General features: G+C 41.5%; 1 protein-coding gene across 7 annotated transcripts in view; it reads left to right on the top strand.

Moving 5' to 3' along the window:
* The first annotated feature begins 5,259 nt into the window (after positions 1–5,259).
* Positions 5,260–18,785, top strand: part of tpk1 (thiamin pyrophosphokinase 1) — a 60,501-nt gene continuing 46,975 nt past the window's right edge. For 2 of the 7 annotated variants that reach the window (XR_011102840.1, XM_068709759.1), the window contains exons 1-3: positions 5,409–5,567; positions 6,538–6,628; positions 14,658–14,732. Coding sequence is in view for 6 of the 7 variants with exons in the window: in XM_068709759.1 (XP_068565860.1) it covers positions 5,415–5,567; positions 6,538–6,628; positions 14,658–14,732 (319 nt within the window). In the remaining variant the exon portion in view is untranslated. Of the gene's footprint in view, positions 5,315–5,408; positions 5,568–6,248; positions 6,369–6,537; positions 6,629–14,657; positions 14,733–18,785 lie in introns of those variants that run through there. The other 5 variants (XM_068709758.1, XM_068709754.1, XM_068709755.1 and 2 more) reach the window with 5 other exon arrangements.

The raw sequence follows: 18,785 nt of genomic DNA, 5'->3' as shown, positions 1-18,785 counted from the left end.
TCCAATCAACATGAAAGTGTTTGCTGGGCTGTCTGACCTTAACACATGCCGTGTACAAGCCCTCACCCTGTGTTTGTCTAAAACAACCCTCCCACACAGCACTGCAAGTTTGCTTCTGTTCCCCCCTGCCAAGCCCCAGTTTCTGCTGATATCTGCACCACAGGGAGCTCAAAAATGTCCTCCCCTGTGGCATCACCAGGAACCATCTGCACCATCCCATACAGCGCCTGGCTGGGCCCACAGCAGCTCCCCCATGAACCCCTCCAGCCATTTCTGGGAGGCCAGTCCAGTCCATCTCTTTTTTTTTCTCTACCCCCTAAGTGAGAGAGGTTGTGATACGGGCCTTCACAGAAATCTGCCTTAGGGTTGCAGTGAAAATATTCATTTTTCGGATGATAGACTTCTACCTCACCCCTTTCCATACACTCTAAACTCTATACACCATCCACTAATGTATAACCCAGCAGGTGCCAGGCCCTCAGGGCAGATGTGTAGAATCAAAGGCATGAGTGATTAATAACCCATGGAGCTCATTTTTGGCTTCATTTGGGGAACACAAAATGACTGTCTAGCATTGAGCTGCCAGCCCCAGTCCTCTCTAAGAGCACATCCGTTGGCCTCTTCAACAGATATGAGTTTACTAGCTGCTGGAATGGTGCCACCCCGTACTCAAGGTCGGTCTTTATCCCTGCTTCTGGACAGGCAGGTGAGGGACACCAGCCCTCAGGCACTAATATTGTGAACACAAGGAAATCCACCAATTTGCCCTGGAAATGTGACAGGAAGCCTGTGGGGGTATTAAGTGCGGTATAGCAAAGGCAATGCCACGGGGAAGAAGCTGCCAAGTTGCTGATAATCACCACCATGCCCATGTATTGGAGTTAAAAGAGCGGACATCTCCACTTCCAGATCCCGGTTCACAATCACCTGTAATGTGTCCTCCTTGTTCTTGGTGACCCATTCCTCTGAGCTGAGGTGTATCTATAGTAATTTAATCTCTGCCTCTTTCCACTGAGGGCCATTTGCTATAGCTGTGAGAGAAATACCCCTCCAAGCGGCAGATTGCACTATGCTGTTTTTACCCTAGTTGACCATGGCAGCAGGAGACTCAAAACAACTGAAAAAGAGGCTGTCCTCCATTGCTCTTGTGTCTTGTTCACTTCTAACTAAAATGGGTCATCATCACTGGCAGATGAAAAAGAAAAATGGCCTACTTAGCCCTAATTCTGCTACACTTAGCCCCTGCAACAACTTCCTAAACAGTTGCCAAACTGAGAAGAGCTGCAAGATCCCCTGAGCAACCTGAACCGACTTGTTTGAGCTGCTATCCACTTTTATCAAATGTCACAAAAATCATTATTTAGTGAAATTAAAATGTTGAACAAATACTAAACCCAAGAGCATGATGGAAAAGAGCAAACCTACAATGAAGGTGACGTAAAGTTGAAAGCAAAGGAAGAGACAAAAGGGAGTGAGAATAGGAAAAAGGAAAGGCAGGTAAAAAGGAATAGAGGAGACAAAGTCAAAAAGCGCATTAGTGAGGAAAAATAGAACAGGTGAAAGAGAAATGACAGAAAGGAGTTAAACTAATGGAAATATTAAAGGGAGAAAGATTTCATGAAAGGGAGGGAGAGAGTCTTTTTGCATGAATTTGAATGTCTCTATATTTTTTGTTGTATTATCTGTCACATTAACAGGTGTATTCTGCCAGGGGTAAGTAGGGTAATACTGTAATGTGAGCTGTGTATTCGCTAATGGGAGACATCAACTCAAGACAAACACATTCCCTTCACTGTGATATGACCTTTAGGAGATGACAAAATAAAAATGTCCACAGCAATACTTCTCAGTATATGCTTCTCTGTAAACAGGTGGTAATTTAGGAAGAAATAACATAAGTATCTCAACTAACATTAGTGTTTGTGACCTCCCGTAACCTCACTGTTATTCCAGGTGAGAAATTGGCAACAGTCCTGCTGGATCTGATGTGTCAAATAATGATGGTAATTAGCTGCAAAAGATAGATAGCCAAAACCTAGAGCCCAACCACAATTTTCTGCAAAGAGAGAGGGAGAATGAAAAATGAAATTGGCAAGAGATATTGATAAACTTGTTTTATCACCTTGCATAGAAAGAAAGACTGCGCCTGGCAAAGGTTCACTTCTTGAGAATGGGGATTTTCTGTGGTACAATCATCTGCCAGCTGTGATGATTTTCCTGCTGTGCATTAAATGTGACTCAGGCGTCTCTTTATTTTAATGAAAGACAGATATCATGGGGAGATATGAAAAACATAGAGAGTTACTAATCCACGTTTCCACAGCTATGGCTTTTTTCAGTTATTGTCTTTTTTTTAACAGCTATTATTTTAGCTAAATTATCTCAACTACGTAATGCAAATATTTTGGCAAATATGCTTATTAGCTTCTTTGACGATAGATAGATGAGAAGTGGACGGGCTACCACTCTCATATCTTTACGTTAAATAATGAAGCAAGGAGAAAGGTTGCTGAGCTTGGCATTAAGACTGGAAACAGGGAGAAACTGCTAGCTGCTCTGTTGAAAAATGAAACAACAATGACAACAAACACAGATAAAAAAAACAACAAGATATAATTTGTCAATTGGTAAGTTTTACATTTGGACAGAGCTAGGCTGTCTGTTTTCCCCAATTTCCAGTCTTAATGCTGAGCTAAGATAAATGCCTTTAGCTTTAAATGTAACTGGCAGATATGAAAGTAGTAAAGAAAAAAACATTACAGACCAAAAGTCTTATCGGCAGAAGTTACTTTCTGAGTAAGTTAGAAAACCAACCTAGCAATTACGTTCAGGGAAAGTTAGAAAACCAACTTAGGAAACAATTGAAGCGCCATGATGTTTAAGCTGTGCTGCATCATTCCATCAAATAGAAATTTGCTCAATGTTGTGTGCTTCGTTTGAGAAACATTTCCTTTAAAATTCAGCCTGGTGCGTTTGGTATAATTACTAATAGAATTTAAAAACAAACATCTAGGTTTGGACAGTGTTTGTAATGGTCCTAATAAACCTCCTTCCTGCAAGAAGAATATCGCTGCATTGTAATCTTTAGTCTCTTTCTTTACCACCACTGACCCTCTTCTTCTTTCTCACCCATGTCCTTCCCAAGAATAGCGAAAAAATATTATGTTTGGAAACTACGAACAGAAGAAGTGAAGGGGAAAGAGTCAGATCCAAAAATGATGGGAGAGTGAGTGAAAAACAAGACCGTGAGTTTAAAAAGACAGAGGTGCAGAAATGGGAAGAAAGGAAAGAGTTAAATATTAGAAATGTTGATGGACAAGGAAAGGTGAGCCAGCTACGCAGATGCAGAGAGACGGGAGAGATCCTTTCAAACATTCAGGTGGTGTGGCCTTGTAAAAAAATAAAAATCCCTGCCAATGAAGAATGCACTCAGCCTGGAATTTATTCATAGATGTATTTATAATGCATGCCCGCAGAATGAATTACTTCCCATGCATCTGAGCATAGCATGTGTGCGTGTGCGTGTGTGTGTGTGTGTGTGTATGCTCAGCCCATACATGCCTGTGCAAAAACTGTGTGTTAAGTGTGTGTATTATTTCCTCCCATGTGAAGTCTATCTGGGAGACAGGACAAGTGCTGATTGATGAGAGAACGTTTGTTTTAACGAGCCTCCGGAGTGGATTCGCCTTGAGAGAGATTTGATTTCTCGGTTTACACTGCTTCTACCGCTGTCTGAAGATATCTGAAGCATACACCATCAGTCCACTGCTTGTGTGCCTGAGTTGTGTGTGTGTGTGTGTGAGTTTGTGTGCTCATGGTGTTTGTTTACCTGTGTGTGTTTTGCTCGAGAGTGAAGAGTGCAGCTTGTGTGAGTTTTCTGATGTGTCTGGATTTTTGGTGCGCCTGTGTGTTATTGTGTAGTCTGCCTGTGTGCTGTTTGCAGGTGTGAGTGAGAGGGTGTGTTTATGTGTGTGCTATAAATTATTGATTGTGGACCATTTTAGGTTTTTGTCTTTTTTTTCTTGTCTTTGCAGTTGCCATTTCTTTCACTCATGTCCTAAATATCATATTAATTCATATATGAATTAAAATATTTTTCCAGTGTGTCTTTGGCTATATTCATTAAACATGGAGACACTAATTAAAAAAAGAATCACTCCAATTTAGTGATAGTTTCAGCTTCGGTAAATGTTTAGAACAGATATCATATGAGGACAAATATTTTGCCAGAGTTCAATATCTAAAAATATATATATATTTGAAAAGTAGTCAGATTCAGTCAGATATATCATGTTTTAAAACAGTGGAATCAGCTTATACAATACCTGCAATGTATATGTTACACCCCCCAAGTTTATACTCACACATTCCCAGAATAAAATATGACAGCAGGATATGACCTCAGTGTCTTCAGACGAACCTGCAGCACAGGTTTGCAGGGACTCCTCAGCCAAATCACGATCATTTAATTTCCATGTTGTTCCAGTCAGATGATAATGAAGAAATGCATGTCTGTTTTGATGTCAGTTTACAATCTCTCCCCTGTTTTCGTCCCACTTTTAGACAGCAGGATGACATAGATAGTTTGGAAGATCCTGATTCATCCACCTTGCAGTACATTTTTAAGCTACAACAAAGACTGTATACCTGGTAGTTCTCCCTGTGGAGATGGATCAATGAAGCATCTAATTGTCTGACTGTTAACTCTCCATTAAACTCAATCAGCATTAACATTAAAATAGTCTCCTATAGTAAAAGATAAAAGTTGCATCATGTATGGTTCAGTGGTGTAAATGCAGATCTCTTTTAAAGGTTCTTGACATTTTTAACATTTTAAGGTTACCCCACCCCCCCACCCCCGCCCCCCAATTACAAACACATTAGGCCAGCAGACCCTGATTTATAGGATCAATTCTTATCCTTATATTGGAAGAATTTTGTTTCTGTTTTGCTTATTTTATATTAAGTTGGCCATCTGTTCAGTAGGTCCTACCATTAGGTACCGTAATGGGCACATAATGGTGACTACAGTGAAGAGTGAAAGCAGTGATTGGAAGAGTCTGTCTCTTATTGGAATAACTTCCACCCAAAAAAAAAAGAGTTAAATTACGACGCAATTTGCTGGAGAACGCTAGAGGCTTTCATTTGAAAACCCCAGCTTTAAGAGGAACGTACATAGAAAACGAGTTTCCACTTTTGGCCTCTAGGTGTCGCCGTAACAAACTCCCGCCACTCTTCGGCGCTGCTGTCAGCTCTCTGCGCTCTCGTTGACTGTTTACCGTGATAACTTCTATACCGGAAGTCGATTCATTCCGTGAGTTTTATTGAATATTTACAAAGCAGAGCAATGTCAGGTTTAAAATGTGAAGTCGCTTTATTAGTAGTGAAGCGTAGTATCGGCATGTGTGTTGTTTATGCTAGTTTTGCACGGTTTTATCGGTGAACAACGGGAAGCACCGTTGCTCATTGCTCCGCTGTCTCGCCATTCATGTGCATACAGCTGCGTTAAGGCGGTTAAAGTGTTCTTCGTGTGTTGGTATGCTACCACGAACGGTTCAACAGGGTCGGTTAGTGTTCAAGGAGCTCATCATTCAGTGGTTTAGCAGTGGAGTACTGCATCACGAGCTGCTGCATGCAGCCCACTTACGCATTAACACAGCTTAATTACTTCAGTAACTGAAGACACCCCGGAGGCAGAACTCCAGTGGGTGATTGATGCGTGTTGTTGCAGTTTCAGTAAAACATTAACGTATGTATAATTAGCCACAATAAAGGCTAACGGTTTTACTTTGAATACTTTCTAATAGTTTGCAAAGGCTGTAAAAATGAACAAGTAATCAACAAAATATATTCTGGTATCTGTAAAACACATAATTACAGAAAAGCTGTGTGTCGAGATGTGACAGCAGCCTTCTATTGATAACCATTGCAGCAGATGTTAATGGTCGACCCCTCATAGCCTAATACAATGTGAAAATAAATCATATTTACCAATTTACATGCTTTTGAATTATAGAGCTAGATTCAAAGTTATTGTGGTTGACAGTTTTTGTCTAAACCAGCTAAAAGGTTTCACAATCACCATTAGCAGGGCTGTGGAGAAGTCAGGCAATATAATGATTACATAATTCCACTCTACGTCGGCCAAACTAATTTGCAAAATGTATATAGTCCAGTGTAGTTGCACATGCACTCAAGTTAATAATTGATGTAGTCCTGTTTTCTAAAGGTGGAATAACTTTCCACATGTGTGTGGGAAGAAGGAGGAAGCATTGTTTCTACTGAGGGGAGATAGTCCAGCAGTGGTAGAGTAACTATTGTGTGATGATCGGGATCTACACAGTGCTTCTTTTGCTCTCTAAATCATGGTTAGAACTACTTATGAAATGTTGTTTACAGATTATTTAAAATATTATTACATGTAGCAGTTTGTAATTTCCAGATTACTGTTTAACTCGGTCTGCAGAGAATGATAAAACATATTCTGGCAGATAAGAGCAAAAGGCAGCAGCAACAGTGTCTGTCCTCTCTGCTCAGTTCCAGGCGAGTCGACTGATTGAAGACGGGCTCCTGTGGATCCAGGCCATGGATGAAGAGTTGACGCCTTTGGACTGCCTTCTGCCCTCAGGTACTGCCTTTCAAACACACATTCCCTCGGCGCAAACAACACATGCATGCGATCAATCAAATGCGCAGGTCCATGCGCACAGGGCGTATTCACCCACAAGCCACAAACCGGGCGCCCCAAACACACATCTGTATGCGTCTGATCAAAACACACACTTACTCCCGTCACTGTCACACTTGTCTCCCTCTCTGTGCTTCTCCCAGACACTCTGACACACACACACACACACACACACACACACACACACACACACACACACACACACACACACACACACAGAGAGACAGTCTTGGGGGAATTAAAACTCAAAAACAAATCACTGGTATTTTCATGACAACTGTGTATATGTATGAGACGCATTTCTGTGTGTCTTATTTGTTTGGCTGCGTGAATAATGAATGTTTGTTGAAAGAGGGCCTTGTGTGTTTGCTTGTAATGATTGCTGTTTGAGAGACTTTGAGGGGCGGCGTTGTGATTATTGAAACGTTTCTAAAAATAAATAATCTTGCTCCTGAATATCATATACATTCACTTTGTTCAAACACAACCCTAGAAAACCAAGTTTAGTGTAACAATTGACTGAATTTTTTTTTACAGTAGTACTATTTTCTCTTTTCCAAAGGCACGTAGGTACATTTTTGTGGCAAGATGAGATGTTCTGTATCTGTTGATGCTCTTAAAAGAAACCCTACATATGGTCAGAACCGGCCTCCCTAGAGACCCGAGGAAGAAGCTGCTTATAGCCGCCTTTAGCCACTGCGCGAAGGTCAAGGTTTACGTGAGCTCCCTGGTGGAGAGCGAGTGTGGAGGAGGGAAAGCTGCCTACGGGCAGGTTTTACCCAGAGCTGTAAAGGTCAAGGGGATCGTACAGCAGCGTGGCTTGTAGAGCAGCTCTTCACAGCCCTTAAAGCATGGCGCTCTGTGGGTCGCGCTGCCAGTTGGTGAGATGGAATTTAAATTCAATATTTTTTTTATATCCAGCCTAATTGTGCTCAAGAACTGGTATCATCATCAGGTAGAGACAGCTAGCTTGACGTTCCCTCGGATGCCGTCGCATAAAATGGATCTTTTTGTGAAACAAAAAAAGTGATGTGGAAGACAACTGTGCGCCAGTCAAAGCGGAAATGTGACCCGGAATACATTGGTAGTTAAAGCTGACTGTGGAATAAAACATGTTAACGGTCCAGTTTATTGTTTCAGACAGCAGGCTCATGTAGGTCCCTCCATCTCTTGCTTCTGTCTTGTGTTACAGCTACTGTTATTCGTCATGTACAGTTGTGGTCAAAAGTTTACATACACTTGTAAAGAACATAATGTCATGGCTCTCTTGAGTTTCCAGTTATTTCTACAACTCTGATTTTTCTCTGATAGAGTGATTGGAACAGATACTTCTTTGTCACAAAAAACATTCATGAAGTTTGGTTCTTTCATGACTTTATTATGGGTTAACAGAAAAAGTGACAAAATCTGCTGGGTCAAAAATATACATACAGCAACATGAATTAGCAATTTTGGTGACTTGAAGTTGTGTCAATGAAATGAGCTTCATAGCATGGCCTCTTAACTTCTTGTGAGTGATTATGAGTGACTACAGCTGGTGACTTCTCTGAGGCCATTTAAATGGGGCTCATTGGATACAAACGGCCACAAACGCTACAATGGGAAAGTCAAAGGAGCTCAGCATGGATCTGAAAAAGCGAATCATTGACTTGAACAAGTCAGGAAAGTCACTTGGAGCCATTTCAAAGCAGCTGCAGGTCCCAAGAGCAACAGTGCAAACAATTGTTTGTAAGTATAAAGTGCATGGCACTGTTTTGTCACTGCCACGATCAGGAAGAAAACGCAAGCTATCACCTGCTGCTGAGAGAAAATTGGTCAGGAGGGTGAAGAGTCAACCGAGAACCACCAAAAAGCAGATCTGCCAAGAATTGGAAGCTGCTGGAACACAGGTGTCAGTGTCCATAGTCAAGTGTGTTTTGCATCTCCATGGACTGAGAGGCTGCCGTGCAAGAAGGAAGCCCTGGCTCCAAAAGCGGCACCTTAAGGCTCGACTGAAGTTTGCTGCTGATCACGTGGACAAAGATAAGACCTTCTGGAGGAAAGTTCTGTGGTCAGACGAAACAAAAATCGAGCTGTTTGGCCACAATGCCCAGCAATATGTTTGGAGGAGAAAAGGTGAGGCCTTTCACCCCAAGAACACCATGCCTACCGTCAAGCACGGTGGTGGTAGTATTATGCTGTGGGGCTGTTTTGCTGCCAATGGAACTGGTGCTTTACAGAGAGTAAATGGGATAATGAAGAAGGAGGATTACCTTCAAATTCTTCAAGATAACCTAAAATCATCAGCCCGAAGGTTGGGTCTTGGGCGCAGTTGGGTGTTCCAACAGGACAATGACCCCAAACACACATCAACAGTGGTAATGGAATGGCTAAATCAGGCTAGAATTAGGGTTTTAGAATGGCCTTCCCAAAGTCCTGACTTAAATCCCATTGAGAACATGTGGACAATGCTGAAGAAACAAGTCCATGTCAGAAAGCCATCAAATTTAACTGAACTGCACCAATTCTGTCAAGAGGAGTGGTCAAAGATTCAACGAGAAGCTTGCCAGAAGCTTGTGGATGGCTACCAAAAGCGCCTAATTGAAGTGAAAATGGCCAAGGGACATGTAACCAAATATTAGCACTGCTGTATGTATATTTTTGACCCAGCAGATTTGATCACTTTTTCTGTTAACCCACAATAAAGTCATGAAAGAACCAAACTTCATGAATGTTTTTTGTGACAAAGAAGTATCTGTTCCAATCACTCTATCAGAGAAAAATCAGAGTTGTAGAAATAACTGGAAACTCAAGAGAGCCATGACATTATGTTCTTTACAAGTGTATGTAAACTTTTGACCACAACTGTACATGTCATTTTACAAAGAGCTAATTCTGTGACTTCAACAAAATATATTCCTGCCTGGCATGCGTGTACATTATAAAAAAAAAGGAGGCTGCCATTGGTTGAGTAGCAGCAGCTACACTCTGTCCAAATAGAAATGTGGTGCAGGGTTTTGACACTGGCTAGAAATATTATCCACCCACAGAAAGATATAGATAGAGATCTTAGGAGTGACAAACCAACGTTCTGTCCTCAAGAAGCTCCGCAGTGTCTGAGCTTTTGTCATCCTTCTTGGATTCAGCATACAGACACCGATCAACCTTTTTCATAGACGTACAGTAAGCATACCCTGTGCAGTTTACTGACGAGGACGTATTGATGCATTTCAGGTACCTCCGTAATCTGTGGTGTTGCATTCCTCGAGTCGTTTTACTTTAAGAAGTGATGTGATGGAACCGCTTTCCTTTAGCCTATTAATTTTTTGGACAGCTGAAGAATCTTGTATGGAGCTGCACTCGACTCTAACGTGACATATCCTGTCTGGACTTCTTGTCGTCTGTGTGTGTCCATTCACACAGTGGAGTGTGGAAAAATACACCACCAAACCAGACAATGGGCCAATGAATACAAGGTGCAATGCCAACGACCTTTTCTAAGAGATGTTTAGGTGATTTGATGTGAGCATTAAATACTAAAAAATTAAAGCATAAAGATATCCTATAACTATATGTCAGCATAGTTTCTGCGAGTTCCGGGAGTTGTCTCTTTTAGATTTGATCCACAAAACTAAACGTACGCGTGGCCGAAAATCTGAACTCGATCGCTCTTCCTCAACCGCTGCATGTGCGTCTCACTAAACTGAAACTGAATTTCATGCACTGAATGTGGACGTATGTAAAGTAAAGTAGGATTTTAGAGCAACTGAATTCATTCACTTTCAAGTTTATGGGAATTCAGTTTCAAACTAATAAATTCAGTTTCAAATTATGTGATTCAAATTCAGTTTTTTAATGACATTATTCAAGTGAAGCAATTCAAATTCAACTATGAATTATTCAAATGTTGTTTCTAGTGACACATATTTCTGCCCATACTCCACATGCTCTTCTCTGCTCTGCAGTTCAACGTTTCCCTGGGTGTTCGTCTCGTGACTGTTGGTCTCAGGTGCATTCACTGAGGAGCTTCTCACAGGATATCGTTTATTTTTGGCAACATTTTAAATGAGACATGAACTTGACACCCACGACAGTTACCTGCATGCCCTCTGGTCCATCCCACTGGTTCACAGTTTTTGGAAAGAGATCACAACTTAATAACATTTCACTATCTCCATCCACCTGCCTTCTCAGTGACCTGTCAGACTTGATAATAACAAGCAATCCATCTTTACTTGTGGCTCTAGCTATATGGCCAAGAAGACTGTTCTCCTCAGACACCTACTCTCCATGAAACAATGGCTGAACCTCTTCTCAGAGCACGTATCAGTAGAGCTTGTCTCTGACGAACACAATAATCAAACCACGGAATTCAATCAACATTTCTCATATTTGGCCCTGGCTCTCAATCTGCCGGGGTGCTAAATGTCACCCTGTTCCTATGAGCATCTTTAGATTACAATCCCGCCTCTTCTCATACCCCATCGTACAGTTAAAGGAGGAAAAAAACAAGGATTTATTATTTTCTCTTCTTTGTCTGTTGTTGTTGTTGTTGTTGTTGTTGTTTGTCTGTTTACATACATGTGTCCTTGTCTACTCTGGAGTGCTTTCATGTTGCCTGTTTGTTCTATGCTGTTTTCCTCTTTTTCATCAATAAGTATTTTAAATAATATTGTTGTTATGTTTATGATTAGTCATGTTTCCTCTTCCTCATTGGCTAAGGGTTTGAAGAAGAATAAAAACAGTCAATCTATGAGGGAGGTCAGTAGCAGAAATTTGAAAATCCAACAATACATTTTTTTTTTTAATAAAACATTCCTTTCAAAACAGTGAGTCAGTGGATTCTGAGGTTTAGAAAGTTAAGTTTCTTTTTTAATCAAAAACTACAACTATTCTCTGGTACCAGCCTCCCCAATACAACGATTGGCTGCATTTCTCTTTTTTTAATATCATTTCAGTATCTTCAGATTGTGGACTGCTAGTCAGATAAAACAACAATTAGAAGAGTAGTTGAACTTGTGATGGACATTTTTCCCTATTTTTAGACACAAATCAATTAATATAAAAAAAAAAAAAACAATCTATAGATTAATCTGTAATTTAATAATTGTTAGTTGCAGCCCCAGTGCATCTTTTGTCCCACTGTGATAAAATGAGTGAATGAATGAGTGCCACTGGAGGAACAGAGCAGTACTGCGTCATGCACCATTTATTAAACTAGTGTAGGTTGTATTACGGTGCATTGCTTCCTTTGTTTCTCTCTCCCTCTGTGTCTCCTATTGATCGCTGTTTGAAGGTTATAATCCTGCTGTTAGACCACTAAGGGCCGCTGTAATTGTGCTGCTCTACGTGTACATATGTTTGTATAAACTTGACATTCTCGCACAAGTGTGTGTGTGTTCTGCACAGAACAGGAACACACAAGTGGTGTTGGCTTGCACAGCTCAAAAAAAAATCAATAACACTCAAAGGCCAACATCAGTCAAGAGACACTCACATCTGATAGGAGGCTATCAGCGGTTTTGAAGCATCCATTGAAACAGATGTTTACTCAAACATGCTAGCTGAGCATTACAGGCCACCCACCTGAGTTCTGCTCTCTGTGCAAATCCAAGATTTATTGTACACATTTCACAGGGAGTGTAAATAATGGTGGCAGAACAGATCAAAGCACACACACACCCTCCTGAAGATACAATTTATTGATGAATCCGTCACATGTGTTCGAGGTATCATTCACATACACACTAAAATATTTCTCCCAGCTGTTAATAACTTAATAATAACCTAATTTTCCTCTATTAAATAAGTTTAGAAAACATTTCCATTGTTGCTTTAGTTCCACATCTTACAGGGAACACTTATCTAGACGTGGTGGAGGATATAAAAACAGCCCCTGGATGTCTGCATTTTAAAGACCCCAGTGTGCAAAGTTAGCCTTTTTAAATTTCATCTTTTTAATTATAGATGCCTATTCCTGGATTATCTTCATGCTAGGTTATGTGCTTGGATTTTTTTGTGTGTGGGTTTGTTGTATTTATCCTGTCTGGCACTTCCAAGGTGACATTTCTTTGAATGGAGTGCACAAAAGGCTGCATACCTCCATGTGTGTGTGTGTGTGTGTGTGTGTGTGTGTGTGTGTGTGTGTGTTGTGTTTGTGTTTGTGTGTGTGTGTGTGTGTGTGTGTGTGTGTGTGTGTGTGTGTGTGTGTGTGTTGTGTGTGTGTGTGTGTGTGTGTGTGTGTGTGTGTGTGTGTGTGTGTGTGTGTGTGTGTGTGTGTGTGTGTGTGTGTGTGTGTGTGTGCGCGCGAGGAGGGTGGTGTTTGTGCGACGAGGGGTTATCTGAAAAGTCACGGCTGGTTGGGTTTGTCTTTTGTTCTCTGTACACCTCCAGCCAATTAAGAGACAAGACTGACAAATCTCCTCCTTTTTCTCCTCCTCACCTACCCCTCCTTGTGTCCTCCTTTTGTTTCCTCCTCCACATCCTCTTTATCTTTCCTCTTCCCTTTACCACACTCTGCTGGGGTTGACTTTTGTATTGGAAATGACCTTCCATGGATGTGAACTTTTTAACGACATCAAGCCCGCTGCTGCAACAAAGTCACAAACCCAAAGACAGTTTTTTCCTCCACACTTTCTCAGCTTAGTCAAAATGCACTCTTTACACTTGAGGGTTTACCACCACAAAGGGAGCTTTATAGGACACAAGGTGATGCACATGCCATGAGAATTTCATGCAACCTCAAGATATTCTTCTTCCTTCTTAACCGTTGCTTCCTCTGGCCTCCCTTCTGCGTTTATGATGCATTTTGAAATGTGTACTTGACAGATACAAGCTTTATTAGATATGGCATGCAGTGCTTTTTCCAAACTGGTATCCAGTTGTGTGGAATTTACATAAATACAGTTTAGCAGAGAGGGAAGAGGGCACTGTAATCACAGTGTTGCTTCAGCTTGCATAATGGCATTTTGGCTTTGCTACATAGGGCAACTACTTTAAAAATGAATGGGAAATCATTCATAAGGGCAGACATGAGAGTGAAAGATAAATGAGCATGCAGGTGTTAAGGTGAGGGCAAGAGAGCTTGTGTTCTGGTCTTTGCTCCATTCAGGCTTTTCTAGCAGCTCTGTTTTTAGTTTGTCATTGAATGCACAGTTTCCCATCATTTATTTTTCATCTCCTGCAGACAATTGTAAAGTATTAGGGGATCTGCATTAGAAGCAGAGGGAAGGGGGGGGTTGAGAAAGGAAATAGATTAGTGAAATGATGCACCCTGGGATAGAGAAGCATGGAGGTGCACTGAGAGGACAGTGCTAAGCTGTAGAATGTCAGGTTGTGTTTGGTTGTGCTGCATGAAAGGGCTTTACTGTGTTACCATGTAGGTACAGCTGGTGTGTCATCAAGGTCAAGATATTCAAATGAGCATTGATGAGATGTGTGTGTGTGTGTGTGTGTGTGTGTGTGTGCACACACGTTTTCCTTTAAAGAAACCCAACAGCAACTAATATTAAGGACTTTGACTTGTGACCCTGAGAGTAAAGGCACTGAAAACCTGTTGCATAATTGAGGTAGACATTGCCTATACTCTCTCTACTACTTATATTTAGTTATTTTCTGAGGCAAACAAACCACTCATTTGATGTGTGTGTGTGTGTGTGTGTGTGTGTGTGTGTGTGTGTGTGTGTGTGTGTGTGTGTGTGTGTGTGGGAAAACATTTTGAACTTTCACAAAACCAACGTTGGTTTCTGTCTTCTAATCCTCCCTCTTGTTTTTCCGGTCTCCACGATAATGACCTCATTATCACCGCGTTGTTTTACTTTTGTTCTTTATTTAGCCTATTCAGTGACATAAACAACAGCCGCCAATCTGTATTTAAAAGGCAAATAATGATGTGTTGTGTTTTTGCTCTGTGGCCATTATGTTCCATCGTCTGCAGTGTCTCTACCTGATCGTTTTTGATTCATACCTCTCTCCCTGTTTTCTTGTTCAGGCACACAGAGGATCTGTCTTATTATTCTGAACCAGCCTCTAAATAAAGACCACCTGCACGTTCTCTGGAGTAAAGGTATATCTCACACGTCACCAACACAGATCAAACAAGCCTCTTTAATAGGACTTGGAGCTCATCTGCATTAAGTTGCACTGAGCATTTATTTCCCTGTTGTTTTTTTGAGGGACTGTGCTCTCTGGCCTGTGTAGCCTCCACTGTATAATATCATAATTACTGCCGTGTCATTGAAAATGCCCCCTTTCTGCCCTCTGCCCACATTTCCTGTGAGATGTGTTTTAATTAAGTTAAAGATGACATAACTCTTTTGCAGAAAAACTTTCCTTCATATTTCGTTGTATAACTCCTGTGGCTGTAGGACCTGGACAATTTATATTATCCAAAAGATTATAATACTATACAAAATTTGCAAAATGTTCATTGCGTTCACAGCTTGAATATTCAGCGTGATGTTGATGCCTCTGAGACGCTGACTTTTTATTCTCATGATTAAACGGCGTAATGAGTTTTGAATCTGAAATGTCAGTTGGAACAGGGTCATTTAACTTAACAGATACCCCTGAAAGGAATGTGATCAAATGAGATTCATTATTTCCATAGGTCACTCTTTCACATCACTGAGCCATATGCTTTACAGTACACATTCATCTATTTGTTCAAAACCACTTAAAGCACTCTTTTCGTAAGTTCTCAAGATAACAAGAATAGCTCATCCATTCGGATTCATTCAAGTGTGTGTACATTCATTACAGCTAATTGGTTGATAAATAATTGTGAACACAGACAGTGGCGGTAAGTGTCCACTGCACTCAGCGGGGGAGTGACAAGGTCGATATAAACAAACCCAGCAGACCCGAGGCCCCTGCATTTAGAAGGTGGGCGTTTCAGTCACAACAAATCCACCCTGAGAACGGACCAGCTGTAGCTTCCATCTCTGAGGTCTGCTGCAGCCTTCCATCGGAGGGGAAGTGATCTGGTTAGTGATATGAACACATGGGGTGTACTTCACTGTCAACCTGCTGTTCACAAGTTGCGGGCAATTTATGACCGTGTTTCATAAATAAGTCCCCGAGATTCCAACCACTTTTATTTGTAGCTGGTAACTAGAGGATGTAAATAATGGTTTGATTTCCCTCTGCTTCATGAATACTCCAAGACCTTTTATGAGAGTAAAAGACAAAGAGAGATTTGTTCTCCAAAGGCTCGTTGTTAAAAGAGGGAAAATAGGTTTTTGAAGGGAAGTAGAGCTCCAGACTCCCAGAGGTGTTGCTTATGAGACGCGTTGATGCATAATGGTTGTGTTAGTTGGCTGTGATGTATTAAATATGCAAAGCTGACTTTGAGCCTTTTAAACCAGACATTGTCATCCAAATCTGGATCCTACAACTGTGTCTTTCCTTTCAAATCTGCTGAACCGATCAGAAACGGAGCTAAATGAACAAGAATAACTTGAGCCAAACTGTGCTGAATTTGTTTTTATCAAGTACGTAGTGGAGAGAAGTGGCCTGGATCACTGGGTCGCAACAGCTTTGATGCTGAGACTGTGAAACAACAAAAGAAAATAACTGTAGGCCAACTAATTTGTGAAAACTCTTATACATGGATTTATGCATTCAGGAAAGGTAAGGAAACAAAGCAACTTTGAAGGCAAACTTGTAATGAACACCACTTTAGATTGAATTTCAATGACACAGCTTTTGATATTCTTTTCAACTTAGAAATAACCCAAGAGGCACCTGAGCTCCTTCTGTCGCACAGCTCTTTCTGTTTGTGCTTTTGTACTAGAGGACCTCTAGAAAAATGTTTAATGGCGTTACACAAAGCAGTTCCCTCATCTGATTTCACACCAAAGGTTGCCTGTTGCCCCAAGATAAAGAATAATCCAAACTACAGAATTTAAAGCAAGAAAAACCTGAAACGTTCATCACGCAGATATTGGTAAATGTGTGCATCCAGAGTAAAGGCCAGTTTTTTTTGTAGATCTGCACAATTGCTTTTCAGAAAATTGCAGTTATATTATTAGAAATGTATTCCAACACCAATGTTTCAGTGCGAATGATATCTAAATTGAAGACAGTTTTTCAATATCCATGTTAAATTATTTGTTTGCTCCCATATGTGGAGATATTAGTCTGGTAATACATTCTTTACGGCCTGTGGATTATAACTGACCCTCAACAGTGCTCGGAGATTGATATTCTTCATTTAATACCCTTGTTTTCGAATCCAAAATGTGACCAGACCAGCAAACTTTAACTGATGTGGTTATACTCCAGTGATTACATTTTAAATTGTGGAGCTATTACAATTCCTTTTGTTGATTTATTTTCTTCTTCTTTTTCTCATCCCAGTCAATACTTGCCAGTAGTTCAGGACAACAAGAGTCATAAGTTAAGCATTGCATCAAACCATCCTCCGGCACCATTCTGCGACCACTGTGAGATAGAAAGACGTGTCGGATGGACTCTGACAGTACGATGCAGCTTGATTACGTCGTATGACATTCCCTCCTTCTTATATAAAGCTACTTTTTAAAGTTTCAGACAGATGTTGGGTGGTTTCATAAGTGCCACAAGCAATGCTGTGGTGTGGATTTCAGAAATTGGGAAGCTTTCTTGATCGGTCTTGCTCTTGGCAGTTTAGCACATGGGACTTGGAAGAAAGTTTTGACAGGATGATGATGATGCTGATGCATGAATGGCAGATCTCAGATCTCCTGCAGTGTGATGGTAAACACGCTTTTAGCAAGTTTTATCGTTCCTCACTTGATATGCCATGTATTTTTAATGTTGTTTATCGGATTTGTCTGGGTGTGCAGTGAGCGTGTCTGAGTGCGTGTCACTCTCCAGATGGTTGTTCACCTGGAGGCATCGTAGCCAGGTCTCCGCCCCCCCCACACACACACAGACACACACACACACACACACACACACACACACACACACACACACACACACACACACACACACACACACACACACACACTGCACTCTCAGGTTCTCTGATGTGCTGCCCCTGGGCCCCCTCATCACCTGTGGGAGAGGTAGAGCAGCAGGGAGCGAAGGAGCGATACCGGCTGGGAGAGCGCAGCGCTGATCAAAGGGAGGCTCATTTACACGTGCCGTGTGTGATGTTGTGCTGTGGGATCAAGCTGCTTATCTCACTCACGCACCCTCTCACTCATCCAGTCCATCAGTCACCCACTCACTTGTTCATCCAGTCAATCAGTCACTCATTTACCTACTTACATGTCCTTCACTTACTTCTGTGTAACAACACAAACAAGCCAATCAATAAAGCAATCAGTGAAGGTGTCTCTCTACAAGAGAAAAAAAACATGGCCTGTGCCGGATTTCATCATTTGTTGATGTGGAGCAGCTTTCCGAAGTTGAAGTTTATGAACATCACCCAGCAGCCAGTCGAGAATCAGCCGTGCAATCAAGGCCCGGTTGGGTGATTTTTGTCAGCAGTGCGTTGACGTGCAAATACCCACTTCCTGAACGTCAGCATGAGCATGTGTCAGACGGTGTAAGTGGGTACGTCGAGAATTCAAAGCGAGAAGCTGTTCGCGAGGATTAATGGATAGAGGTCGTCAAAAAAGCCAAAAAGCTAATTCCCGCAGGACTGTTAGTGGAAAGGTAAAAGAATGAGTCACAGAGCCAGTGAAATGTTGCCTCCTGGAATGACAAAAAATGGGATAGAGCATAAGAATATAGAGTAACAGAGAGGAGAATGAGATATATACATGTGCAGGAAATCAATCAAATTTGAGACAAGGTGTAGAGAGCAGGGTGGATCTGGAGACAGGAGGACAGGTGGACTGAGAGATGAAGGGGGGGGGGGGGGGGGGGGGGGCGTCCAGGCATCATAATAAGGATAATAATCTTTTCACCGCCCTCTGTGACCGTTTGCCCTCTCCTGTACAGCGCTAAAGCCCCAACCTGACAGGTACTAATCCTCACCACCAACCTCATCAATACTGGCCTGCTATAGAATATGCCCCACAGCAGTCTCTCTGTGTGTGTGTGTGTGTGTGTGTGTGTGTGTGTGTGTGTGTTTCTGCATGAACATGCATCTTTCCTGCATCAAACTCAGGAGCAAAAATCACTG

Source organism: Cebidichthys violaceus, unplaced genomic scaffold, assembly GCF_023349555.1.
Source record: "Cebidichthys violaceus isolate CVI_PGR_0920_01 unplaced genomic scaffold, fCebVio1.0.p SCAF_15, whole genome shotgun sequence".
Taxonomy (NCBI): Eukaryota; Metazoa; Chordata; class Actinopteri; order Perciformes; family Stichaeidae; genus Cebidichthys; species Cebidichthys violaceus.
The sequence above is the reverse complement of the archived record's forward strand: the minus strand, read 5'-3'. Positions and strand labels throughout refer to the sequence as shown.